Below are 27,289 nucleotides of genomic sequence, written 5' to 3' on the forward strand. Positions count from 1 at the left end.
CTTACCAAAGTACATGTTGGATGACAATGGTAATGTTTATGATATGGAATGCCATGTCAATGTGTTTACCCAAAAGTTGCAATATCGGTACAAACTAACCATGTATGTTATATTAAAGAAGAATAATAGTCCATTAAAAAGTAACAATTTAAAGACGGAGTGCATTTTGAGAGCATTTGAGGTTAAGCTATTATCAACCCCCATTTATATGTCGAAGATTTAAGAGAATAAATTTCACAACATACAAAAAAAGATTTGAAAGCATCTAATTAAAATAATACCCGGGTTATTTTACAATATAGAATAATTAACGAACAAAAACTTCGCTTTAAGTTCGTATAGTGGCAACACATCCACCCAAATAGCGTATTGCTTAAACAATAGCTACAGCATAGGGTATTGCATCAGCAATTCCACGTATGCAATATACAGTCCAAGACTGTACCGAATCCTGATAGCTGCAGTTCCACGTATGCAATATACAGTCCAAGACTGTACCGAATACACCAAAAGTTCTGTTGGGAGCAGAGCTCTTACTTGAATCCTATGCGAAGATAGACTGAATCAAAAACTTAATGCAAGCTCTAAGGAACGGGTAGGCCACGCCTCCAAGTCCTGTCAAACAGCTCTGTTCATTTGTCACAGGAAATACGTCACGTGTTTACTCGATACAGTTTCATAAAAAGAATCTAAATCTTCAATGTCTCAATATAGAACTTCATCAAATAATCTAAAAGGAATTATCGCTAAGTTGCAATAGTGTTTTAACAACTATGAACTTATTACATTACCAAAATGTAACCTTAGCAATATTTTGTACAGTATTAACGTAATAATTGTACTACAGATTCTTAACCTCAACTACCGTCTACGTGTATAATAAAATGGCTTCCTCTATAACATGCAAAGCTCATGTAAATATTTCAATGGACTAGAACTCAAATGTATGAAGAAATCGTAACGTTTATGATATAAAACAAGATCAATATCAGGACACGGTGATGCTTGGTAGTGCATGCCACATTTGTAGTTAAGTACCTTAAGTTTCATCTGCAGATTGTTCAGTTATCTTTTTGTTTATGACAGCCTCGTTGCGACGCCAGGCAAGGGGTCTCGGGTTCGATTCCCGGGTAGGGTGAAAAATTACTGGGCTTTTTCGGTTTTTCAAAAATTTCTGAATGGTAACACGGAGTCCGAAAATGTGCCCGGTATATGGCAATAGGCTCACCACCTATACATACATGGGATTTACGACATAAATTGTGCAATGTGGGTGTACATTGGCATTATGTGCCATAATGTGCACCTCTGCCTACCCCTTCGGGGATTAAAGGCGCGACGTTATTAAAAATAATCTTTTTGTTTATACAATATCCGATGTTTTGCCATAGATTTCGTCGTCGTCGTTTTTCAGAAAATTTACAAATATTATTCATACATATATGAGAAATGGCTTCTTTTCCTTCCTTCCCTTCTTACCAAAAGAACGCGGGATTCAAGCGCTACGTGAGCTACGTCATCGTTAACATATGACGTACGTGACCTGTCGCACGTACGATGACGTTTCGGGTGCGACGGTGACGACAAGGTACTCACACTTTGTCGTCTTCAAAAGCAGTCGACAACTCAATTTCTTTTACTAAATGTGTTAATTGTCAAAAAAAAAACATAATTCTCCCTATATGCAGTCCGTTTTTTCATTTATAACAAAGCGATGGAAGAAATCATTAACTGTCTGTTTCCCATAAAATATGCCGCATCATTGCTTGTTAGGTGAGATATTGGGTAAATACCGACCTTTGTCTACATACATACGAAAATACACTGAAAATCCTTCTATTGTACTTTATTCTATTCTACTTTAAAAGATAAAGTCATACTTAAATGACAGATAATTCTTAGTGAACCAGTCAGAAGAAGCAACATCCGAGCGGGTGTTCCACAGGGTAGTATATTGGGTCCAACGCTGTGTATACTCTTTACTGCTGATCTACCTTTAATCATCGGCGTACTGACTGTTATATTTGTTGCAATCTTCACATCAGATAATTTACGAAATATTGCTACACCACAGATAGGTGATGCTGACCATCAGGTGATCCGTCTGAGCGTATACAGTGCGTCATACTATAAATATAAACATTAAAAGTTTTTATAAGGGATTTACAGATGAATCCCACTACCTCAGTAGAGTCAGTTTCAAGTTAGGGCTCATTCCCGTTACCATGCTCCACGACACTCCTCATCAATCATTTATTTCTTCCGATCAAAGCCTAATGACATTGTAAACATCAATTACTGGGCATAAAGCAATTTTTTTTTAAGTTTGTCATAAATGCAAGAAATTTTAAGAATTTACAAGATTATTCACAGTCATATTGCTGGTCCTGAACGAGTTCCTTCGAGTTTTTGCTCCTGACAATTACTGTCGTAAACAGAAAGCACCAGTTATTTGCTATACCACCAGGACAGTCAGTAGAGCTAAGTCTCCGTTACCACGTACTATGAAACATTTAAACCGATTCCTGGATTCCTAAGCCAGGAACACATAATTATAGCAAATATAATTAGTTAATAATTTGAAGATGTTAAGGGAATAAATGAAAGTAGTAAGAATTAATTTAAAAATATATATATTTCTTATTTTTCATCATAATAGAATGTATCATATCTATATCTATGTTTCCCGCATGACAAATCTGTATGGCCAGTGAAGGTAAGCAAGCAGCAATTTGCCCCAGCCAGCCGTCATAAACTAGCCAGAGTCATCTATGAAGCACGTAGATCCGATGGAGCTCCGCATAGTTCAGCCAAGTTGATGTACGGCTCCGTAGATTTTCTCCAGGAGCTGAAAAGGAAAAATGAAATAACAGATAAGTTAATTGTAACAAATGCAATTAAAATATGACTAGCTTGAATAGAAAATTATCAGTTACTTAAATATGAATCGAATACTTACAGAAAAGTAAGGCTCTGGCTGCTGGACTGGTACTGACGGCGGTGGGAGCAAGTACTGCTGTGGCGGGATGTACTGGTACGGCGGCGGGCACTCTGTTTCTGCCGTCGCCAGTAGTGACTACAGAGCGTTGGGTGCCCGCTCTAGTACTGACTGGCTCTCTGCTGCTGCAAAAATACAACACTAGTTAGTTTTGTGTTACAAATGTAACCAAATTAGAAAAAGTTACTCCAGTACAAATCTTATACTTACAAAAAAATATCTTGATAGTCTTGCTCGAACTCTAGCTGTAGCGATTCTGATGGTGGTAGAAGTACGACTGACTCTGGTGGTACAATGGTGACGGCTCCAGCTCTGATGCTACAAAAATAAAACACTAGTTAGTTTGTGTTACATATTACACAACCAAAATGGACATAGTATTACTCAGATATAAAACTAATACTCACAGTAATAACCTAAGTCAGCTGAGACTTCAAGTAAATCTGGCTGCTGCTGCTGTTGTTGCTGAAGCTGTTCTGTCTGCTGCTGCTCACTACCACCAGGTAGTGAAGATGGAAGCAAGCATTGTTGAGGAGCAAAGTACTGGGCCGGCGACTGGTACTCTGTTACTGGCTGTGCGAGTTGATTGGCCAGTGACGGCTCCGGCTCTGATGCTACAAAAATACAACAATAGTTAGTTTGTGTTACATATTACACAACCAAAATGGACATAGTATTACTCAGATATAAAACTAATACTCACAGTAATAACCTAAGTATGCTAAGATACCTCTAAGTTGTTGCTGTTCTGGCTGCTGCTGCTCACTACCACCAGGTAGTGACGATGGAAGCAAGTATTGTTGAGGAGCGAAGTACTGGTCCTGTGACGGGGACTCTGTTACAGGCGCTGCCAGTTGATCGTTATCTGACGTCTCCAGTTGTGCTGTGACAAAAATACAAAACTAGTTAGTTGTGTGTTACATAAGCAATCAAAATAGACATAGTTACTCAAAAAACTAATACTCACAGGAAAGACCTAAGTCAGCTTCGACTTCAAGTAAATCTGGCTGTACCGGTGGTGAAGTCGGTTGTTGCTGAAGCTGTTCTGTCGGCTGCAGGTCACAATCACTATAGCGTTGAGGAGCGAAGTACTGGTCCTGTGACTGGTACTCTGTTACTGGCGGTACTAGTTGATCGTTATCTGACGTCTCCAGTTGTGCTGTTACAAAAATACAAAACTAGTTAGTTGTGTGTTACATATGCAATCAAAATAGACATAGTTACTCAAATATAAAACTAATACTCACAGTAATAACCTAACTTAGCTAAGATACCTCTAAGCAAATATGGATGTACTCTTGGCGAGGTAGGTCGTTGCTGTTCTGGCTGCTGCTGCTCACTACCACCAGGTAGTGACGATGGATACTGGGCCGGCGACTGGCACTCTGTTACTGGCGGTGCCAGTTGATCGTTATCTGACTTCTCCAGTTGTGCTGTTACAAAAATAAAAATCTAGTTAGTTGTGTGTTACAAATGTCACTACAATAGACATAGTTACTCAAATACAAAACTTAATACTCACAGAAATCACTCAAGTCAGCTAAGACTTGATCTATCGTATCTTGCTGTACGCTCACCACCGGTGATAGTGATGTTGGTTGTGACTGCTGTGGATGAGCTGCAGTGTGGGTGTAGGAAGAAGGTCCAGCTTCAGCCAGGTCAGTGGGTGAGATCCAACTGGCTGGGATTTGCTTTCCACTGCGCCGCAAACGTTTTTCATCACCAGTCGTCCCATCTGATGATTTACGTTTGCGATTCTGAAAATTTAAAAATGAATTTTAGAAAATAATCCACCAAGTGTACTGTTAAGTGCATTGCAAATGAATAAAGTGAATGTATCTTACATTGGGCTCTTCTAGTTGCACCTCCTCCTCATCATCACTATCAACATAGTCCGGGCCCAACCGCTGGAGACAACTGGCAACTGTAACAAGACACACACATGTTAGAAATGTATTTACTCGAACAAAAACCATAAATAGATATATTGAAAAAAGTTTCTGTTTTATACTTACTCTGTGCCTCCAACTTGGCGTTTAACCGCCTGTATTCTTCAATGCTCTGCTTTACTTCTAATTTGTCTGCACTCAACTTATTCACTACAAATGCCAACAAGTCGGCCTCCGATACCTACAAAAAGAAAAGAAAGTAAGACATAACGTGTACAACAATAAAGTCGGCTCAACTTGAACTTGTAAAGATTTCAAGGTTTGTAAACTTACATTCGGGTCGCACCCAGCGGCCTCAGCTAGCTCAGCCTGGGCCTGGGCTAAATCCTCCCTCCTCTCCCTTTCGTACTGCGCATTTCTTGCGCGCCGTTCTTCCTGTAAATAAAGTTCATTATTAATACATTGTTCAGTCCCAATGAGAATGTGCAATATAAATAACTTGTAGCATTTGTTTTATACGCACCAGGGAGAGAGGGGTCCGGTTTGCACCGGTTGGTCTGCCGCGCCTCGGCCTGGGCGCTTTGGAACCTGTACTTGAACCTTTCGATGTCGAAGGTTTAGGTACAGGTGCAGGTGCAGGTGCAGGTTCCTGGTTCTGGCCCTGATGAGAAAACAACAATCTGGTTAGACACAACACAACATTTACAAAAAGAAACTTAATTTTATAAATAAGTGAAACATACCTTCTCCAAATTCTTCTTTCCTGACTCCATTTCAAAAATTTGGTCGTTGAAGTAGAATGCGTTGCAGTCGCAGTGGTTTGCACTTGGTTACTAACTAAGTACTGAGTGTGTAGGGAATGCAAAATTCGTGCTGTCTGCGCGTACGCAGGGTTGTGGGTGGGGGTAGAACGCTGTGATTGGTCGGAGTGCTCCCATTGTTTGCGATGAGTTTGGTGATAACGAAATTTCAGGAATCGTAGAATTTGCACGTAGACCAAATGTATAAAATAAAGGGCAACAAACCCGATTTAAAAATCCCTTAGAATAGATTTTTATTTAATTGTTTATTTAAGTGACGGTACATTATATTAAATATTGATTACATTCATTTCTTAATAGCATTCATTTAAGTTAAATTTAAATACAAATGATGTGTATCAATTAATCTACTCTAATGAGTAATAAGTAAATGGTTACTCGTTACTAATTTTCTTTGTGTGCTTCTAACTTTGGTAATAATATTTTATATTTCGAAATTATATGAGGATGGACTGGATTTAATTTACGCACTGTTTTTAAAGATTGTCAGTACTGTAATATGGAAATATGTTGTTAAGCTGGTCAACGTGTAATAAAAACAAAATATCATTGTTATTAAATCTGTCATTGTATAATTCACAGCCAACCAGCATAAATAGATCATACAATTAATGACCTAGCTTGTTTAATAAATAATAATATCGCAGTACAAGTTTGTTAACGGTTTATTTCTGATGGCGATCCCATTTCTGTGTGGGTTATAGTTCTAACCTAACCTAATGTACCATTCTAGCTTTAGCCATTTAATCAAACGGCCAGTAATTCAGGCCGATATTTAAGGGGCTATCTAAGCTAATGGGCCGCACATATGTGCTTCCCGGTCTATTTGAAATAAATAATTTTGACTTTGACATTGTATAAAGTTATTTAGATCACACAGAACGCGCTCGAAACAATTTCGCCGCATTTGCAGGCCACTCTTTGAGAACTCTTCTACAAGATCAGAATGCCGGAATGTTCATCATTCAGTAAGCTAGTAAGCACTTAAAATCCAAATTCTAAGTCTACAAGGTCATTAAAAACATAATTTAAACGAAATTAAAGTTTTGCATTTATGACACTCACTCACTATCATGATCATCAAAATAGAACTAGTACTTACTGATTAAGTTTGGTACTGAGTTAGGGTTTAATGGTCATGTAAAGAGAATACTATAAAAACTAGGATAATCGAGGATCTGGAGTACTTGGTGACCCTGATTTAAAAATTCAAGAACCCGACCAAACTACTTACTCGTAATATAGATATCGAGACACCTTACAAAACATAAGAAGCGAAATCTCATCCAAATTCAGTAAAAAACTAGCCAAATCTCGATGGAGCTGCTTGTTCATCTCTAAAAATTAATGAAATCTAGACAAAGTCGTGTCAAGTCTCTGTCTGTTACTAATTGCCTACATAGACTAAATGAAATCAAACATACAGTTCTAGTTTCCTTGTGCGAATCCCTAAGGAAGTTCGTAGGAGAAAGTTTTAGCCAGGATCTGTGTTGAAAATCAAACAAAGGAGGAGACGCGCGCGTTCCTGGCGACAGGTACAAGCGTTACATGAACTACGTCATCGTATGTGGCCTACGTAACCTGACGCACGTACGCACGACGACGTTTCGGGTGCGACGATGGTGATAAGACACTCAAACTCCGTCTCCTTCGAGTCAACATGTACAGTTACTGATGTTGTTAATTATCAAAGAAATAATAACTTTATTTATATCCAGTCCACTCTTTCATTTATATCAACTAAGCTATCGAGGGAATCGTTAACAGTCTGTGCTTCCCGAAGGGTACTAACACTGATACTACCTGGACGTCTTCAAAGCCTGAGTTAATATGTGGTTTACCATCAGGCCGAGATTTTAGTTAAAAACCGACCTATTTCATACAAAAAAAAAATCCTTAAAAAACATCAAAGCCCCAGTTAAAATATGATTAACCATATTTGGAAGACCAAGACAAGACCACCTACCTACTACTGATTTTCTTGTTTCTAACTTTATTTGCTTGTACTTGGTACAAACAAAGCTACGTGGTATTTTAGCAAAGAATAAAAAGTTAATTTGCAAAGAAACTGGTTCTTTTATGAATTAATACAAAGGAGTAGGAGTCCGAGCGTGAGATAAGACAATACAATGGTGACTGCCAATTGTTTCTGTGAAACATTTATAGATAAGCGGGTGCATTTGGGATTGCTATTATGTTTTGTTTTCGTAATTCCAAACATATTCAATATGTGTGTGTCTCGCGGGAACTTCGCTCTGTTAATGGTTCTGACTGTTGCTAACTGACTAAGAATACTTTTATAAAATATACAATATCCATTGCACTGGACGCCTCAAAAACTATCAAAACTTTGGCTACTGTTAAACCTACTCCACGCGCTATTGTAAACAATCTGCTACGCCGCGGTGTAGCAGTTGCTACGGCGTAGCAATTGTGCTACGGCACACCGGAACTCCTATAATACGCGACGCTTTACTGATGCTAATAATGTAAGTTTCAGCACTTGATGCTTGTTTATTAAAACTATTTATTTATAGATCGCGTTTACCCAATGTATTTATTAATGTGTGTTACGAGTAATTTTACAATTATCGAATTAATTCCACCTATTTCCGAAGTAGTTATTTTCTAATTAATATTAAAAGTGCTTAACAATCTTTTCTTAATGGTAGCACGGAGTCCGAAAATGTGTCCGGTATATGGCAATAGGCTCACCACCTATTACATGGGATTTACGACATAAATTGTGAAATGTCTGTACATTGGCATTATGTGCCATAATGTGCACCTCTGCCTACCCCTTCATAAAGGCGCGACGTTATTAAAAATAATCTTTTTGTTTATACAATATCGATGTTTTGCCATAGATTTCGTCGTCGTCGTTTTTCAGAAAATTTACAAATATTATTCATACATATATGAGAAATGGCTTCTTTTCCTTCCTTCCCTTCTTACCAAAAGAACGCGGGATTCAAGCGTACGTGAGATACGTCATCGTTAACATATGACGGGTGTCGACGGTGACGACAAGGTACTCACACTTTGTCGTCTTCAAAAGCAGTCGACAACTCAATTTCTTTTACTAAATGTGTTAATTGTCAAAAAAAAGCATAATTCTCCTTATATGCAGTCCGTTTTTTCATTTATAACAAAGCGATGGAAGAAATCATTAACTGTCTGTTTCCCATAAAATATGCCGCATCATTGCTTGTTAGGTGAGATATTGGGTAAATACCGACCTTTATCTACATACATACAAAAAATACTTTATTCTATTATACTTTAAAAGATAAAGTCATACTTAAATGACAGATAATTCTTAGTGAACCAGTCAGAAGAAGCAACATCCGAGCGGGTGTTCCACAGGGTAGTATATTGGGTCCAACGCTGTGTATACTCTTTACTGCTGATCTACCTTTAATCATCGGCGTACTGACTGTTATATTTGTTGCAATCTTCACATCAGATAATTTACGAAATATTGCTACACCACAGATAGGTGATGCTGACCATCAGGTGATCCGTCTGAGCGTATACAGTGCCTCATACTATAAATATAAACATTAAAAGTTTTTATAAGGGATTTACAGATGAATCCCACTACCTCAGTAGAGTCAGTTTCAAGTTAGGGCTCATTCCCATTACCATGCTCCACGACACTCCTCATCAATCATTTATTTCTTCCGATCAAAGCCTAATGACATTGTAAACATCAATTACTGGGCATAAAGCAATTTTTTTTTAAGTTTGTCATAAATGCAAGAAATTTTAAGAATTTACAAGATTATTCACAGTCATATTGCTGGTCCTGAACGAGTTCCTTCGAGTTTTTGCTCCTGACAATTACTGTCGTAAACAGAAAGCACCAGTTATTTGCTATACCACCAGGACAGTCAGTAGAGCTAAGTCTCCGTTACCACGTACTATGAAACATTTAAACCGATTCCTGGATTCCTAAGCCAGGAACACATAATTATAGCAAATATAATTAGTTAATAATTTGAAGATGTTAAGGGAATAAATGAAAGTAGTAAGAATTAATTTAAAAATATATATATTTCTTATTTTTCATCATAATAGAATGTATCATATCTATATCTATGTTTCCCGCATGACAAATCTGTATGGCCAGTGAAGGTAAGCAAGCAGCAATTTGCCCCAGCCAGCCGTCATAAACTAGCCAGAGTCATCTATGAAGCACGTAGATCCGACGGAGCTCCGCATATTTCAGCCAAGTTGATCTACGGCTCCGTAGATTTTCTCCAGGAGCTGAAAAGGAAAAATGAAATAACAGATAAGTTGATTGTAACAAATGCAATTAAAATATGACTAGCTTAAATAGAAAATTATCAGTTGCTTAAATATGAATCGAATACTTACAGAAAAGTAAGGCTCTGGCTGCTGGACTGGTACTGACGGCGGTGGGAGCAAGTACTGCTGTGGCGGGATGTACTGGTACGGCGGCGGGCACTCTGTTTCTGCCGTCGCCAGTAGTGACTACAGAGCGTTGGGTGCCCGCTCTAGTACTGACTGGCTCTCTGCTGCTGCAAAAATACAACACTAGTTAGTTTTGTGTTACAAATGTAACCAAATTAGAAAAAGTTACTCCAGTACAAATCTTATACTTACAAAAAAATATCTTGATAGTCTTGCTCGAACTCTAGCTGTAGCGATTCTGATGGTGGTAGAAGTACGACTGACTCTGGTGGTACAATGGTGACGGCTCCAGCTCTGATGCTACAAAAATAAAACACTAGTTAGTTTGTGTTACATATTACACAACCAAAATGGACATAGTATTACTCAGATATAAAACTAATACTCACAGTAATAACCTAAGTCAGCTGAGACTTCAAGTAAATCTGGCTGCTGCTGCTGTTGTTGCTGAAGCTGTTCTGTCTGCTGCTGCTCACTACCACCAGGTAGTGAAGATGGAAGCAAGCATTGTTGAGGAGCAAAGTACTGGGCCGGCGACTGGTACTCTGTTACTGGCTGTGCGAGTTGATTGGCCAGTGACGGCTCCGGCTCTGATGCTACAAAAATAAAACACTAGTTAGTTTGTGTTACATATTACACAACCAAAATGGACATAGTATTACTCAGATATAAAACTAATACTCACAGTAATAACCTAAGTATGCTAAGATACCTCTAAGTTGTTGCTGTTCTGGCTGCTGCTGCTCACTACCACCAGGTAGTGACGATGGAAGCAAGTATTGTTGAGGAGCGAAGTACTGGTCCTGTGACGGGGACTCTGTTACAGGCGTGCCAGTTGATCGTTATCTGACGTCTCCAGTTGTGCTGTGACAAAAATACAACAATAGTTAGTTGTGTGTTATACATAATAATATGCAATCAAAATAGACATAGTCACTCAAAAAACTAATACTCACAGGAAAGACCTAAGTCAGCTGAGACTTCAAGTAAATCTGGCTGTACCGGTGGTGAAGTCGGTTGTTGCTGAAGCTGTTCTGTCGGCTGCAGGTCACAATCACTATAGCGTTGAGGAGCGAAGTACTGGTCCTGTGACTGGTACTCTGTTACTGGCGGTACTAGTTGATCGTTATCTGACGTCTCCAGTTGTGCTGTTACAAAAATACAAAACTAGTTAGTTGTGTGTTACATATGCAATCAAAATAGACATAGTTACTCAAATATAAAACTAATACTCACAGTAATAACCTAACTTAGCTAAGATACCTCTAAGCAAATATGGATGTACTCTTGGTGAGGTTGGTCGTTGCTGTTCTGGCTGCTGCTGCTCACTACCACCAGGTAGTGACGATGGATACTGGGCCGGCGACTGGCACTCGTTATCTGACGTCTCCAGTTGTGCTGTTACAAAAATAAAAAACTAGTTAGTTGTGTGTTACAAATGTCACTACAATAGACATAGTTACTCAAATACAAAACTTAATACTCACAGAAATCACTCAAGTCAGCTAAGACTTGCTCTATCGTATCTTGCTGTACCGGTGGTGATAGTGATGTTGGTTGTGACTGCTGTGGATGTGCTGCAGTGTGCGTGTAGGAAGAAGGCCCAGCTTCAGCCAGGTCAGTGGGTGAGATCCAACTTGCTGGGATTTGCTTCCCACTGCGCCGCAAACGTTTGCCATCACCAACCGTCTCATCTGATGATTTACGTTTCCGACCCTGAAAATTTAAAAATAAATTTTAGAAAAATAATCCACCAAGTGTACTATCAAGTGCATTGCAAATGAATGAAGTGAGTGTATCTTACATTGGGCTCTTCCAGCTGCACCTCCTCATCATCATCACTATCAACATAGTCCGGGCCCAACCGCTGGAGACAACTGGCAACTGTAACAAGACACACACATGTTAAGAAATGTATTTACTCGAACAAAAACCATAAATAGATATTTTGAAGAAAGTTTCAGTTTTATACTTACTCTGTGCCTCCAACTTGGCGTTTAACCGCCTGTATTCTTCAATGCTCTGCTTTACTTCTAATTTGTCTGCACTCAACTTATTGACTACAAATGCCAACAAGTCGGCCTCCGATACCTACAAAAAGAAATTAAAGTAAGACATAACGTGTACAACAATAAAGTCGGCTCATCTTAAACGTAAAGATTTCAAGGTTTGTAAACTTACATTTGGGTCGCACCCAGCGGCCTCAGCTAGCTCAGCCTGGGCCTGGGCTAAATCCTCCCTCCTCTCCCTTTCGTACTGCGCATTTCTTGCGCGCCGTTCTTCCTGTAAATAAAGTTCATTATTAATACATTGTTCAGTCCCAATGAGAATGTGCAATATAAATAACTTGTAGCATTTGTTTTATACGCACCAGGGAGAGAGGGGTCCGGTTTGCACCGGTTGGTCTGCCGCGCCTCGGCCTGGGCGCTTTGGAACCTGTACTTGAACCTTTCGATGTCGAAGGTTTAGGTACAGGTGCAGGTGCAGGTGCAGGTTCCTGGTTCTGGCCCTGATGAGAAAACAACAATCTGGTTAGACACAACACAACATTTACAAAAAGAAACTTAATTTTATAAATAAGTGAAACATACCTTCTCCAAATTCTTCTTTCCTGACTCCATTTCAAAAATTTGGTCGTTGAAGTAGAATGCGTTGCAGTCGCAGTGGTTTGCACTTGGTTACTAACTAAGTACTGAGTGTGTAGGGAATGCAAAATTCGTGCTGTCTGCGCGTACGCAGGGTTGTGGGTGGGGGTAGAACGCTGTGATTGGTCGGAGTGCTCCCATTGTTTGCGATGAGTTTGGTGATAACGAAATTTCAGGAATCGTAGAATTTGCACGTAGACCAAATGTATAAAATAAAGGGCAACAAACCCGATTTAAAAATCCCTTAGAATAGATTTTTATTTAATTGTTTATTTAAGTGACGGTACATTATATTAAATATTGATTACATTCATTTCTTAATAGCATTCATTTAAGTTAAATTTAAATACAAATGATGTGTATCAATTAATCTACTCTAATGAGTAATAAGTAAATGGTTACTCGTTACTAATTTTCTTTGTGTGCTTCTAACTTTGGTAATAATATTTTATATTTCGAAATTATATGAGGATGGACTGGATTTAATTTACGCACTGTTTTTAAAGATTGTCAGTACTGTAATATGGAAATATGTTGTTAAGCTGGTCAACGTGTAATAAAAACAAAATATCATTGTTATTAAATCTGTCATTGTATAATTCACAGCCAACCAGCATAAATAGATCATACAATTAACGACCTAGCTTGTTTAATAAATAATAATATCGCAGTACAAGTTTGTTAACGGTTTATTTCTGATGGCGATCCCATTTCTGTGTGGGTTATAGTTCTAACCTAACCTAATGTACCATTCTAGCTTTAGCCATTTAATCAAACGGCCAGTAATTCAGGCCGATATTTAAGGGGCTATCTAAGCTAATGGGCCGCACATATGTGCTTCCCGGTCTATTTGAAATAAATAATGTTGACTTTGACATTTTATAAAGTTATTTAGATCAGACAGATCGCGCTCGTAACAATTTCGCCGCATTTGCAGGCCACTCTTTGAGAACTCTTCTACAAGATCAGAATGCCGGAATGTTCATCATTCAGTAAGCTAGTAAGCACTTAAAATCCAAATTATAAGTCTACAAGGTCATTAAGAACATAATTTAAACGAAATTAAAGTGTTGCATTTATGACACTCACTCACTATCATGATCATCAAAATAGAACTAGTACCTCCTGCTGAAGTTTGGTACTGAGTTAGGGTTTAATGGTCACGTAAAGGGAAAACTATAAAAACAAGGATAATCGAAAATCTGGAGTACCTGGTGACCTTGATTTAAAAATTCAAGAACCCGACCAAACTACATACTCGTAATATAGATATCGAGACACTTTACAAAACATAAGAAGCGAAATCTCATCCAAATTCAGTAAAAAACTAGCCAAATCTCGATGGAGCTGCTTGTTCATCTCTAAAAATTAATGAAATCTAGACAAAGTCGTGTCAAGTCTCTGTCTGTTACTAGTTGCCTAAATAGACTAAATTAAATCAGACATACAATTCTAGTTTCCTTGTGCGAATCCCTAAGGAAGTTCGTAGGAGAAAGTTTTAGCCAGGATCTGTGTTGGCAATCCAACAAAGGAGGAGACGCGCGCGTTCCTGGCGACAGGTACAAGCGTTACATGAACTACGTCATCGTATGTGGCCTACGTAACCTGACGCACGTACGCACGACGACGTTTCGGGTCAAGACAATCAAACTCCGTCTCCTTCGAGTCAACATGTACAGTTACTGATGTTGTTAATTATCAAAGAAATAATAACTTTATTTATATCCAGTCCACTCTTTCATTTATATCAACTAAGCTATCGAGGGAATCGTTAACAGTTTGTGCTTCCCGAAGGGTACTGACACTGATACTACCTGGACATCTTCAAAGCCTGAGTTAACATGTGGTTTACCATCAGGCCGAGATTTTAGTTAAAAACCGACCTATTTTATACAAAAAAAAAAATCCTTAAAAAACATCAAAGCCCCAGTTAAAATATGATTAACCATATTTGGAAGACCAAGACAAGACCACCTACCTACTACTGATTTTCTTGTTTCTAACTTTATTTCCTTGTACTTGGTACAAATAAAGCTACGTGGTATTTTAGCAAAGAATAAAAAGTTAATTTGCAAAGAAACTGGTTCTTTTATGAATTAATACAAAGGAGTAGGAGTCCGAGCGAGAGATAAGACAATACAATGGTGACTGCCAATTGTTTCTGTGAAACATTTATAGATAAGCGGGTGCATTTGGGATTGCTATTATGTTTTGTTTTCGTAATTCCAAACATATTCAATATGTGTGTGTCTCGCGGGAACTTCGCTCTGTTAATGGTTCTGACTGTTGCTAACTGACTAAGAATACTTTTATAAAATATACAATATCCATTGCACTGGACGCCTCATAAAACTATCGAAACTTTGGCTACTGTTAAACCTACTCCATGCGCTATTGTAAACAATCTGCTACGCCGCGGTGTAGCAGTTGCTACGGCGTAGCAATTGTGCTACGGCACACCGGAACTCCTATAATACGGTACCGTACCGTACTGCTTTACTGGTGCTAATAATGTAAGTTTCAGCACTTGATGCTTGTTACAATTAAAACTATTTATTTATAGATCGCGTTTACCCAATGTATTTATTAATGTGTGTTACGAGTAATTTTACAATTATTGAATTAATTCCACCTATTTCCGAAGTAGTTATTTTCTAATTAATATTAAAAGTGCTTAACAATCTTTTCTTAATGGTAGCACGGAGTCCGAAAATGTGTCCGGTATATGGCAATAGGCTCACCACCTATTACATGGGATTTACGACATAAATTGTGAAATGTGGGTGTACATTGGCATTATGTGCCATAATGTGCACCTCTGCCTACCCCTTCGGGGAATAAAGGCGCGACGTTATTAAAAATAATCTTTTTGTTTATACAATATCTGATGTTTTGCCATAGATTTCGTCGTCGTCGTTTTTCAGAAAATTTACAAATATTATTCATACATATATGAGAAATGGCTTCTTTTCCTTCCTTCCCTTCTTACCAAAAGAACGCGGGATTCAAGCGCTACGTGAGCTACGTCATCGTTAACATGTGACGTACGTGACCTGTCGCACGTACGATGACGTTTCGGGTGCGACGGTGACGACAAGGTACTCACACTTTGTCGTCTTCAAAAGCAGTCGACAACTCAATTTCTTTTACTAAATGTGTTAATTGTCAAAAAAAAACATAATTCTCCCTATATGCAGTCCGTTTTTTCATTTATAACAAAGCGATGGAAGAAATCATTAACTGTCTGTTTCCCATAAAATATGCCGCATCATTGCTTGTTAGGTGAGATATTGGGTAAATACCGACCTTTGTCTACATACATACGAAAATACACTGAAAATCCTTCTATTGTACTTTATTCTATTCTACTTTAAAAGATAAAGTCATACTTAAATGACAGATAATTCTTAGTGAACCAGTCAGAAGAAGCAACATCCGAGCGGGTGTTCCACAGGGTAGTATATTGGGTCCAACGCTGTGTATACTCTTTACTGCTGATCTACCTTTAATCATCGGCGTACTGACTGTTATATTTGTTGCAATCTTCACATCAGATAATTTACGAAATATTGCTACACCACAGATAGGTGATGCTGACCATCAGGTGATCCGTCTGAGCGTATACAGTGCGTCATACTATAAATATAAACATTAAAAGTTTTTATAAGGGATTTACAGATGAATCCCACTACCTCAGTAGATGTCAGTTTCAAGTTAGGGCTCATTCCCGTTACCATGCTCCACGACACTCCTCATCAATCATTTATTTCTTCCGATCAAAGCCTAATGACATTGTAAACATCAATTACTGGGCATAAAGCAATTTTTTTAAGTTTGTCATAAATGCAAGAAATTTTAAGAATTTACAAGATTATTCACAGTCATATTGCTGGTCCTGAACGAGTTCCTTCGAGTTTTTGCTCCTGACAATTACTGTCGTAAACAGAAAGCACCAGTTATTTGCTATACCACCAGGACAGTCAGTAGAGCTAAGTCTCCGTTACCACGTACTATGAAACATTTAAACCGATTCCTGGATTCCTAAGCCAGGAACACATAATTATAGCAAATATAATTAGTTAATAATTTGAAGATGTTAAGGGAATAAATGAAAGTAGTAAGAATTAATTTAAAAATATATATATTTCTTATTTTTCATCATAATAGAATGTATCATATCTATATCTATGTTTCCCGCATGACAAATCTGTATGGCCAGTGAAGGTAAGCAAGCAGCAATTTGCCCCAGCCAGCCGTCATAAACTAGCCAGAGTCATCTATGAAGCACGTAGATCCGATGGAGCTCCGCATAGTTCAGCCAAGTTGATGTACGGCTCCGTAGATTTTCTCCAGGAGCTGAAAAGGAAAAATGAAATAACAGATAAGTTAATTGTAACAAATGCAATTAAAATATGACTAGCTTGAATAGAAAATTATCAGTTACTTAAATATGAATCGAATACTTACAGAAAAGTAAGGCTCTGGCTGCTGGACTGGTACTGACGGCGGTGGGAGCAAGTACTGCTGTGGCGGGATGTACTGGTACGGCGGCGGGCACTCTGTTTCTGCCGTCGCCAGTAGTGACTACAGAGCGTTGGGTGCCCGCTCTAGTGCTGACTGGCTCTCTGCTGCTGCAAAAATACAACACTAGTTAGTTTTGTGTTACAAATGTAACCAAATTAGAAAAAGTTACTCCAGTACAAATCTTATACTTACAAAAAATATCTTGAAAGTCTTGCTCGAATTCTAGCTGTAGCGATTCTGATGGTGGTAGAAGTACGACTGACTCTGGTGGTACAATGGTGACGGCTCCGGCTCTGATGCTACAAAAATAAAACACTAGTTAGTTTGTGTTACATATTACACAACCAAAATGGACATAGTATTACTCAGATATAAAACTAATACTCACAGTAATAACCTAAGTCAGCTGAGACTTCAAGTAAATCTGGCTGCTGCTGCTGTTGTTGCTGAAGCTGTTCTGTCTGCTGCTGCTCACTACCACCAGGTAGTGAAGATGGAAGCAAGCATTGTTGAGGAGCAAAGTACTGGGCCGGCGACTGGTACTCTGTTACTGGCTGTGCGAGTTGATTGGCCAGTGACGGCTCCGGCTCTGATGCTACAAAAATACAACAATAGTTAGTTTGTGTTACATATTACACAACCAAAATGGACATAGTATTACTCAGATATAAAACTAATACTCACAGTAATAACCTAAGTATGCTAAGATACCTCTAAGTTGTTGCTGTTCTGGCTGCTGCTGCTCACTACCACCAGGTAGTGACGATGGAAGCAAGTATTGTTGAGGAGCGAAGTACTGGTCCTGTGACGGGGACTCTGTTACAGGCGCTGCCAGTTGATCGTTATCTGACGTCTCCAGTTGTGCTGTGACAAAAATACAAAACTAGTTAGTTGTGTGTTACATAAGCAATCAAAATAGACATAGTTACTCAAAAAACTAATACTCACAGGAAAGACCTAAGTCAGCTTCGACTTCAAGTAAATCTGGCTGTACCGGTGGTGAAGTCGGTTGTTGCTGAAGCTGTTCTGTCGGCTGCAGGTCACAATCACTATAGCGTTGAGGAGCGAAGTACTGGTCCTGTGACTGGTACTCTGTTACTGGCGGTACTAGTTGATCGTTATCTGACGTCTCCAGTTGTGCTGTTACAAAAATACAAAACTAGTTAGTTGTGTGTTACATATGCAATCAAAATAGACATAGTTACTCAAATATAAAACTAATACTCACAGTAATAACCTAACTTAGCTAAGATACCTCTAAGCAAATATGGATGTACTCTTGGCGAGGTAGGTCGTTGCTGTTCTGGCTGCTGCTGCTCACTACCACCAGGTAGTGACGATGGATACTGGGCCGGCGACTGGCACTCTGTTACTGGCGGTGCCAGTTGATCGTTATCTGACGTCTCCAGTTGTGCTGTTACAAAAATAAAAAACTAGTTAGTTGTGTGTTACAAATGTCACCACAATAGACATAGTTACTCAAATACAAAACTTAATACTCACAGAAATCACTCAAGTCAGCTAAGACTTGCTCTATCGTATCTTGCTGTACGCTCACCACCGGTGATAGTGATGTTGGTTGTGACTGCTGTGGATGAGCTGCAGTGTGGGTGTAGGAAGAAGGCCCAGCTTCAGCCAGGTCAGTGGGTGAGATCCAACTGGCTGGGATTTGCTTCCCACTGCGCCGCAAACGTTTTTCATCACCAACCGTCTCATCTGATGATTTACGTTTGCGACCCTGAAAATTTAAAAATAAATTTTAGAAAAATAATTCACCAAGTGTACTATCAAGTGCATTGCAAATGAATAAAGTGAGTGTATCTTACATTGGGCTCTTCTAGCTGCACCTCCTCCTCATCATCACTATCAACATAGTCCGGGCCCAACCGCTGGAGACAACTGGCAACTGTAACAAGACACACACATGTTAGAAATGTATTTACTCGAACAAAAACCATAAATAGATATATTGAAAAAAGTTTCTGTTTTATACTTACTCTGTGCCTCCAACTTGGCGTTTAACCGCCTGTATTCTTCAATGCTCTGCTTTACTTCTAATTTGTCTGCACTCAACTTATTCACTACAAATGCCAACAAGTCGGCCTCCGATACCTACAAAAAGAAAAGAAAGTAAGACATAACGTGTACAACAATAAAGTCGGCTCAACTTAAACGCAAAGATTTCAAGGTTTGTAAACTTACATTTGGGTCGCACCCAGCGGCCTCAGCTAGCTCAGCCTGGGCCTGGGCTAAATCCTCCCTCCTCTCCCTTTCGTACTGCGCATTTCTTGCGCGCCGTTCTTCCTGTAAATAAAGTTCATTATTAATACATTGTTCAGTCCCAATGAGAATGTGCAATATAAATAACTTGTAGCATTTGTTTTATACGCACCAGGGAGAGAGGGGTCCGGTTTGCACCGGTTGGTCTGCCGCGCCTCGGCCTGGGCGCTTTGGAACCTGTACTTGAACCTTTCGATGTCGAAGGTTTAGGTACAGGTGCAGGTGCAGGTGCAGGTTCCTGGTTCTGGCCCTGATGAGAAAACAACAATCTGGTTAGACACAACACAACATTTACAAAAAGAAACTTAATTTTATAAATAAGTGAAACATACCTTCTCCAAATTCTTCTTTCCTGACTCCATTTCAAAAATTTGGTCGTTGAAGTAGAATGCGTTGCAGTCGCAGTGGTTTGCACTTGGTTACTAACTAAGTACTGAGTGTGTAGGGAATGCAAAATTCGTGCTGTCTGCGCGTACGCAGGGTTGTGGGTGGGGGTAGAACGCTGTGATTGGTCGGAGTGCTCCCATTGTTTGCGATGAGTTTGGTGATAACGAAATTTCAGGAATCGTAGAATTTGCACGTAGACCAAATGTATAAAATAAAGGGCAACAAACCCGATTTAAAAATCCCTTAGAATAGATTTTTATTTAATTGTTTATTTAAGTGACGGTACATTATATTAAATATTGATTACATTCATTTCTTAATAGCATTCATTTAAGTTAAATTTAAATACAAATGATGTGTATCAATTAATCTACTCTAATGAGTAATAAGTAAATGGTTACTCGTTACTAATTTTCTTTGTGTGCTTCTAACTTTGGTAATAATATTTTATATTTCGAAATTATATGAGGATGGACTGGATTTAATTTACGCACTGTTTTTAAAGATTGTCAGTACTGTAATATGGAAATATGTTGTTAAGCTGGTCAACGTGTAATAAAAACAAAATATCATTGTTATTAAATCTGTCATTGTATAATTCACAGCCAACCAGCATAAATAGATCATACAATTAACGACCTAGCTTGTTTAATAAATAATAATATCGCAGTACAAGTTTGTTAACGGTTTATTTCTGATGGCGATCCCATTTCTGTGTGGGTTATAGTTCTAACCTAACCTAATGTACCATTCTAGCTTTAGCCATTTAATCAAACGGCCAGTAATTCAGGCCGATATTTAAGGGGCTATCTAAGCTAATTGGCCGCATTTATGCACATATTTGCTTTTGACGTTCAAAAATACCTTCCCGGTCTATTTGAAATAAATAATGTTGACTTTGACATTTTATAAAGTTATTTAGATCAGACAGATCGCGCTCGAAACAATTTCGTCGCATTTGCAGGCCACTCTTTGAGAACTCTTCTACAAGATCAGAATGCCGGAATGTTCATCATTCAGTAAGCTAGTAAGCACTTAAAATCCAAATTCTAAGTCTACAAGGTCATTAAGAACATAATTTAAACGAAATTAAAGTTTTGCATTTATGACACTCACTCACTATTATGATCATCAAAATAGAACTAGTACTGAAGTTTGGTACTGAGTTAGGGTTTAATGGTCATGTAAAGAGAATACTATAAAAACTAGGATAATCGAGGATCTGGTGACCCTGATTTAAAAATTCAAGAACCCGACCAAACTACGTACTCGTAATATAGATATCGAGACACCTTACAAAACATAAGAAGCGAAATCTCATCCAAATTCAGTAAAAAACTAGCCAAATCTCGATGGAGCTGCTTGTTCATCTCTAAAAATTAATGAAATCTAGACAAAGTCGTTTCAAGTCTCTGTCTGTTACTAGTTGCCTAAATAGACTAAATTAAATCAGACATACAATTCTAGTTTCCTTGTGCGAATCCCTAAGGAAGTTCGTAGGAGAAAGTTTTAGCCAGGATCTGTGTTGGAAATCAAACAAAGGAGGAGACGCGCGCGTTCCTGGCGACAGGTACAAGCGTTACATGAACTACGTCATCGTATGTGGCCTACGTAACCTGACGCACGTACGCACGACGACGTTACGGGTGCGACGGTGGTGATAAGACAATCAAACTCCGTCTCCTTCGAGTCAACATGTACTTATATTGTTAATTACCTATCAAAGAAATAATAACTTTATTTATATCCAGTCCACTCTTTCATTTATATCAACTAAGCTATCGAGGGAATCGTTAACAGTCTGTGTTTCCCGAAGGGTACTGACACTGATATTACCTGGACATCTTCAAAGCCTGAGTTAATATGTGGTTTACCATCAGGCCGAGATTTTAGTTAAAAACCGACCTATTTCATACAAAAAAAAATCCTTAAAAAACATCAAAGCCCCAGTTAAAGCTTCCAAGCCAGCTTCCAAATATGATTAACCATATTTGGAAGACCAAGACAAGACCACCTACCTAACTACTACTGATTTTCTTGTTTCTAACTTTATTTGCTTGTACTTGGTACAAACAAAGCTACGTGGTATTTTAGCAAAGAATAAAAAGTTAATTTGCAAAGAAACTGGTTCTTTTATGAATTAATACAAAGGAGTAGGAGTCCGAGCGTGAGATAAGACAATACAATGGTGACTGCCAATTGTTTCTGTGAAACATTTATAGATAAGCGGGTGCATTTGGGATTGCTATTATGTTTTGTTTTCGTAATTCCAAACATATTCAATATGTGTGTGCTAACCTCGCTCTGTTAATGGTTCTGACTGTTGCTAACTGACTAAGAATACTTTTATAAAAAATACAATATCCATTGCACTGGATGCCTCAAACAACTATCAAAACTTTGGCTACTGTTAAACCTACTCCATGCGCTATTGTAAACAATCTGCTACGCCGCGGCGTAGCAGTTGCTACGGCGTAGCAATTGTGCTACGGCACACCGGAACTCCTATAATACTGCTTTACTGATGCTAATAATGTAAGTTTCAGCTCTTGATACTTGTTACTATTAAAACCATTTATTTATAGATCGCGTTTACCCAATGTATTTATTAATGTGTGTTACGAGTAATTTTACAATTATTGAATTAATTCCACCTATTTCCGAAGTAGTTATTTTCTAATTAATATTAAAAGTGCTTAACAATCTTTTCTTAATGGTAGCACGGAGTCCGAAAATGTGTCCGGTATATGGCAATAGGCTCACCACCTATTACATGGGATTTACGACATAAATTGTGAAATGTGGGTGTACATTGGCATTATGTGCCATAATGTGCACCTCTGCCTACCCCTTCGGGGAATAAAGGCGCGACGTTATTAAAAATAATCTTTTTGTTTATACAATATCTGATGTTTTGCCATAGATTTCGTCGTCGTCGTTTTTCAGAAAATTTACAAATATTATTCATACATATATGAGAAATGGCTTCTTTTCCTTCCTTCCCTTCTTAACAAAAGAACGCGGGATTCAAGCGTTACGTGAGATACGTCATCGTTAACATATGACGTACGTGACCTGTCGCACGTACGATGACGTTTCGGGTGCGACGGTGACGACAAGGTACTCACACTTTGTCGTCTTCAAAAGCAGTCGACAACTCAATTTCTTTTACTAAATGTGTTAATTGTCAAAAAAAAGCATAATTCTCCTTATATGCAGTCCGTTTTTTCATTTATAACAAAGCGATGGAAGAAATCATTAACTGTCTGTTTCCCATAAAATATGCCGCATCATTAATTGTTAGGTGAGATATTAGATATTGTAAATACCGACCTTTATCTACATACATACAAAAGATACACTGAAAATCCTTCTATTGTACTTTATTCTATTCTACTTTAAAAGATAAAGCCATACTTAAATGACAGATAATTCTTAGTGAACCAGTCAGAAGAAGCAACATCCGAGCGGGTGTTCCACAGGGTAGTATATTGGGTCCAACGCTGTGTATACTCTTTACTGCTGATCTACCTTTAATCATCGGCGTACTGACTGTTATATTTGTTGCAATCTTCACATCAGATAATTTACGAAATATTGCTACACCACAGTTTTGTGGTTGTCCATAGGTGAAGCCGATTGCTGACCATCAGGTGATCCGTCTGAGCGTATACAGTGCCTCATACTATAAATATAAACATTAAAAGTTTTTATAAGGGATTTACAGATGAATCCCACTACCTCAGTAGATGTCAGTTTCAAGTTAGGGCTCATTCCCATTACCATGCTCCGCGACACTCCTCATCAATCATTTATTTCTTCCGATCAAAACCTAATGACATTGTAAACATCAATTACTGGGCATAAAGCATTTTTTTTAAGTTTGTCATAAATGCAAGAAATTTTAAGAATTTACAAGATTATTCACAGTCATATTGCTGCTCCTGAACGAGTTCCTTCGAGTTTTTGCTCCTGACAATTACTGTCGTAAACAGAAAGCACCAGTTATTTGCTATACCACCAGGACAGTCAGTAGAGCTAAGTCTCCGTTACCACGTACTATGAAACATTTAAACCGATTCCTGGATTCCTAAGCCAGGAACACATAATTATAGCAAATATAATTAGTTAATAATTTGAAGATGTTAAGGGAATAAATGAAAGTAGTAAGAATTAATTTAAAAATATATATATTTCTTATTTTTCATCATAATAGAATGTATCATATCTATATCTATGTTTCCCGCATGACAAATCTGTATGGCCAGTGAAGGTAAGCAAGCAGCAATTTGCCCCAGCCAGCCGTCATAAACTAGCCAGAGTCATCTATGAAGCACGTAGATCCGATGGAGCTCCGCATAGTTCAGCCAAGTTGATGTACGGCTCCGTAGATTTTCTCCAGGAGCTGAAAAGGAAAAATGAAATAACAGATAAGTTGATTGTAACAAATGCAATTAAAATATGACTAGCTTGAATAGAAAATTATCAGTTACTTAAATATGAATCGAATACTTACAGAAAAGTAAGGCTCTGGCTGCTGGACTGGTACTGACGGCGGTGGGAGCAAGTACTGCTGTGGCGGGATGTACTGGTACGGCGGCGGGCACTCTGTTTCTGCCGTCGCCAGTAGTGACTACAGAGCGTTGGGTGCCCGCTCTAGTACTGACTGGCTCTCTGCTGCTGCAAAAATACAACACTAGTTAGTTTTGTGTTACAAATGTAACCAAATTAGAAAAAGTTACTCCAGTACAAATCTTATACTTACAAAAAAATATCTTGATAGTCTTGCTCGAACTCTAGCTGTAGCGATTCTGATGGTGGTAGAAGTACGACTGACTCTGGTGGTACAATGGTGACGGCTCCAGCTCTGATGCTACAAAAATAAAACACTAGTTAGTTTGTGTTACATATTACACAACCAAAATGGACATAGTATTACTCAGATATAAAACTAATACTCACAGTAATAACCTAAGTCAGCTGAGACTTCAAGTAAATCTGGCTGCTGCTGCTGTTGTTGCTGAAGCTGTTCTGTCTGCTGCTGCTCACTACCACCAGGTAGTGAAGATGGAAGCAAGCATTGTTGAGGAGCAAAGTACTGGGCCGGCGACTGGTACTCTGTTACTGGCTGTGCGAGTTGATTGGCCAGTGACGGCTCCGGCTCTGATGCTACAAAAATAAAACACTAGTTAGTTTGTGTTACATATTACACAACCAAAATGGACATAGTATTACTCAGATATAAAACTAATACTCACAGTAATAACCTAAGTATGCTAAGATACCTCTAAGTTGTTGCTGTTCTGGCTGCTGCTGCTCACTACCACCAGGTAGTGACGATGGAAGCAAGTATTGTTGAGGAGCGAAGTACTGGTCCTGTGACGGGGACTCTGTTACTGGCGGTGCCAGTTGATCGTTATCTGACGTCTCCACTTGTGCTGTGACAAAAATACAAAACTAGTTAGTTGTGTGTTACATATGCAATCAAAATAGACATAGTTACTCAAAAAACTAATACTCACAGGAAAGACCTAAGTCAGCTTCGACTTCAAGTAAATCTGGCTGTACCGGTGGTGAAGTCGGTTGTTGCTGAAGCTGTTCTGTCGGCTGCAGGTCACAATCACTATAGCGTTGAGGAGCGAAGTACTGGTCCTGTGACTGGTACTCTGTTACTGGCGGTACTAGTTGATCGTTATCTGACGTCTCCAGTTGTGCTGTTACAAAAATACAAAACTAGTTAGTTGTGTGTTACATATGCAATCAAAATAGACATAGTTACTCAAATATAAAACTAATACTCACAGTAATAACCTAACTTAGCTAAGATACCTCTAAGCAAATATGGATGTACTCTTGGTGAGGTTGGTCGTTGCTGTTCTGGCTGCTGCTGCTCACTACCACCAGGTAGTGACGATGGATACTGGGCCGGCGACTGGCACTCGTTATCTGACGTCTCCAGTTGTGCTGTTACAAAAATAAAAACTAGTTAGTTGTGTGTTACAAATGTCACCACAATAGACATAGTTACTCAAATACAAAACTTAATACTCACAGAAATCACTCAAGTCAGCTAAGACTTGCTCTATCGTATCTTGCTGTACCGGTGGTGATAGTGATGTTGGTTGTGACTGCTGTGGATGTGCTGCAGTGTGCGTGTAGGAAGAAGGCCCAGCTTCAGCCAGGTCAGTGGGTGAGATCCAACTTGCTGGGATTTGCTTCCCACTGCGCCGCAAACGTTTGCCATCACCAACCGTCTCATCTGATGATTTACGTTTCCGACCCTGAAAATTTAAAAATAAATTTTAGAAAAATAATCCACCAAGTGTACTATCAAGTGCATTGCAAATGAATGAAGTGAGTGTATCTTACATTGGGCTCTTCCAGCTGCACCTCCTCATCATCATCACTATCAACATAGTCCGGGCCCAACCGCTGGAGACAACTGGCAACTGTAACAAGACACACACATGTTAAGAAATGTATTTACTCGAACAAAAACCATAAATAGATATTTTGAAGAAAGTTTCAGTTTTATACTTACTCTGTGCCTCCAACTTGGCGTTTAACCGCCTGTATTCTTCAATGCTCTGCTTTACTTCTAATTTGTCTGCACTCAACTTATTGACTACAAATGCCAACAAGTCGGCCTCCGATACCTACAAAAAGAAATGAAAGTAAGACATAACGTGTACAACAATAAAGTCGGCTCATCTTAAACGCAAAGATTTCAAGGTTTGTAAACTTACATTTGGGTCGCACCCAGCGGCCTCAGCTAGCTCAGCCTGGGCCTGGGCTAAATCCTCCCTCCTCTCCCTTTCGTACTGCGCATTTCTTGCGCGCCGTTCTTCCTGTAAATAAAGTTCATTATTAATACATTGTTCAGTCCCAATGAGAATGTGCAATATAAATAACTTGTAGCATTTGTTTTATACGCACCAGGGAGAGAGGGGTCCGGTTTGCACCGGTTGGTCTGCCGCGCCTCGGCCTGGGCGCTTTGGAACCTGTACTTGAACCTTTCGATGTCGAAGGTTTAGGTACAGGTGCAGGTGCAGGTGCAGGTTCCTGGTTCTGGCCCTGATGAGAAAACAACAATCTGGTTAGACACAACACAACATTTACAAAAAGAAACTTAATTTTATAAATAAGTGAAACATACCTTCTCCAAATTCTTCTTTCCTGACTCCATTTCAAAAATTTGGTCGTTGAAGTAGAATGCGTTGCAGTCGCAGTGGTTTGCACTTGGTTACTAACTAAGTACTGAGTGTGTAGGGAATGCAAAATTCGTGCTGTCTGCGCGTACGCAGGGTT

At 38.8% G+C, this 27,289-nt stretch overlaps 3 protein-coding genes and 2 long non-coding RNA genes across 5 annotated transcripts; all 5 read right to left on the minus strand.

The window, feature by feature from the left end:
• Positions 1 to 3,208: 3,208 nt before the first annotated feature.
• On the minus strand, positions 3,209 to 4,974 carry LOC118275310 (uncharacterized). The gene is made up of 7 exons (XM_050695659.1): positions 4,843 to 4,974; positions 4,521 to 4,755; positions 4,246 to 4,431; positions 3,966 to 4,157; positions 3,702 to 3,881; positions 3,406 to 3,612; positions 3,209 to 3,316 (listed from the first exon to the last, which is right to left on the minus strand). The coding sequence occupies exons 1-7, from the start codon at positions 4,972 to 4,974 to the stop codon at positions 3,240 to 3,242; spliced, it is 1,209 nt and encodes a 402-aa protein (XP_050551616.1). The 3' UTR covers positions 3,209 to 3,239.
• A 5,363-nt stretch (positions 4,975 to 10,337) lies between these two features.
• On the minus strand, positions 10,338 to 19,956 carry LOC118275323 (uncharacterized). The gene is made up of 11 exons (XM_050695660.1): positions 19,927 to 19,956; positions 19,707 to 19,844; positions 19,517 to 19,618; positions 19,312 to 19,426; positions 19,141 to 19,220; positions 18,818 to 19,052; positions 18,543 to 18,728; positions 18,263 to 18,454; positions 17,999 to 18,178; positions 17,703 to 17,909; positions 10,338 to 10,445 (listed from the first exon to the last, which is right to left on the minus strand). Exons 1-11 carry the CDS (start codon positions 19,954 to 19,956, stop codon positions 10,369 to 10,371), a joined length of 1,542 nt encoding a protein of 513 aa, XP_050551617.1. The 3' UTR covers positions 10,338 to 10,368.
• LOC118275317 (uncharacterized) lies at positions 11,825 to 12,646 on the minus strand. Its single transcript, XR_004783584.2, has 5 exons — positions 12,517 to 12,646; positions 12,327 to 12,428; positions 12,122 to 12,236; positions 11,950 to 12,029; positions 11,825 to 11,861 (listed from the first exon to the last, which is right to left on the minus strand). It is a non-coding gene; the product is annotated as an uncharacterized LOC118275317 (long non-coding RNA).
• A 4,274-nt stretch (positions 19,957 to 24,230) lies between the features above and the next one.
• On the minus strand, positions 24,231 to 26,003 carry LOC126910977 (uncharacterized). The gene is made up of 8 exons (XM_050695661.1): positions 25,983 to 26,003; positions 25,784 to 25,934; positions 25,504 to 25,695; positions 25,240 to 25,419; positions 24,944 to 25,150; positions 24,747 to 24,854; positions 24,498 to 24,661; positions 24,231 to 24,386 (listed from the first exon to the last, which is right to left on the minus strand). The coding sequence occupies exons 1-6, from the start codon at positions 26,001 to 26,003 to the stop codon at positions 24,778 to 24,780; spliced, it is 828 nt and encodes a 275-aa protein (XP_050551618.1). The 3' UTR covers positions 24,231 to 24,386; positions 24,498 to 24,661; positions 24,747 to 24,777.
• Positions 26,004 to 26,084: 81 nt separating this feature from the next.
• On the minus strand, positions 26,085 to 27,047 carry LOC118275315 (uncharacterized). The gene is made up of 5 exons (XR_004783582.2): positions 26,918 to 27,047; positions 26,728 to 26,829; positions 26,523 to 26,637; positions 26,351 to 26,430; positions 26,085 to 26,262 (listed from the first exon to the last, which is right to left on the minus strand). It is a non-coding gene; the product is annotated as an uncharacterized LOC118275315 (long non-coding RNA).
• Positions 27,048 to 27,289: the final 242 nt, after the last annotated feature.

Source organism: Spodoptera frugiperda, chromosome 8, assembly GCF_023101765.2.
Source record: "Spodoptera frugiperda isolate SF20-4 chromosome 8, AGI-APGP_CSIRO_Sfru_2.0, whole genome shotgun sequence".
Taxonomy (NCBI): domain Eukaryota; kingdom Metazoa; phylum Arthropoda; class Insecta; order Lepidoptera; family Noctuidae; genus Spodoptera; species Spodoptera frugiperda.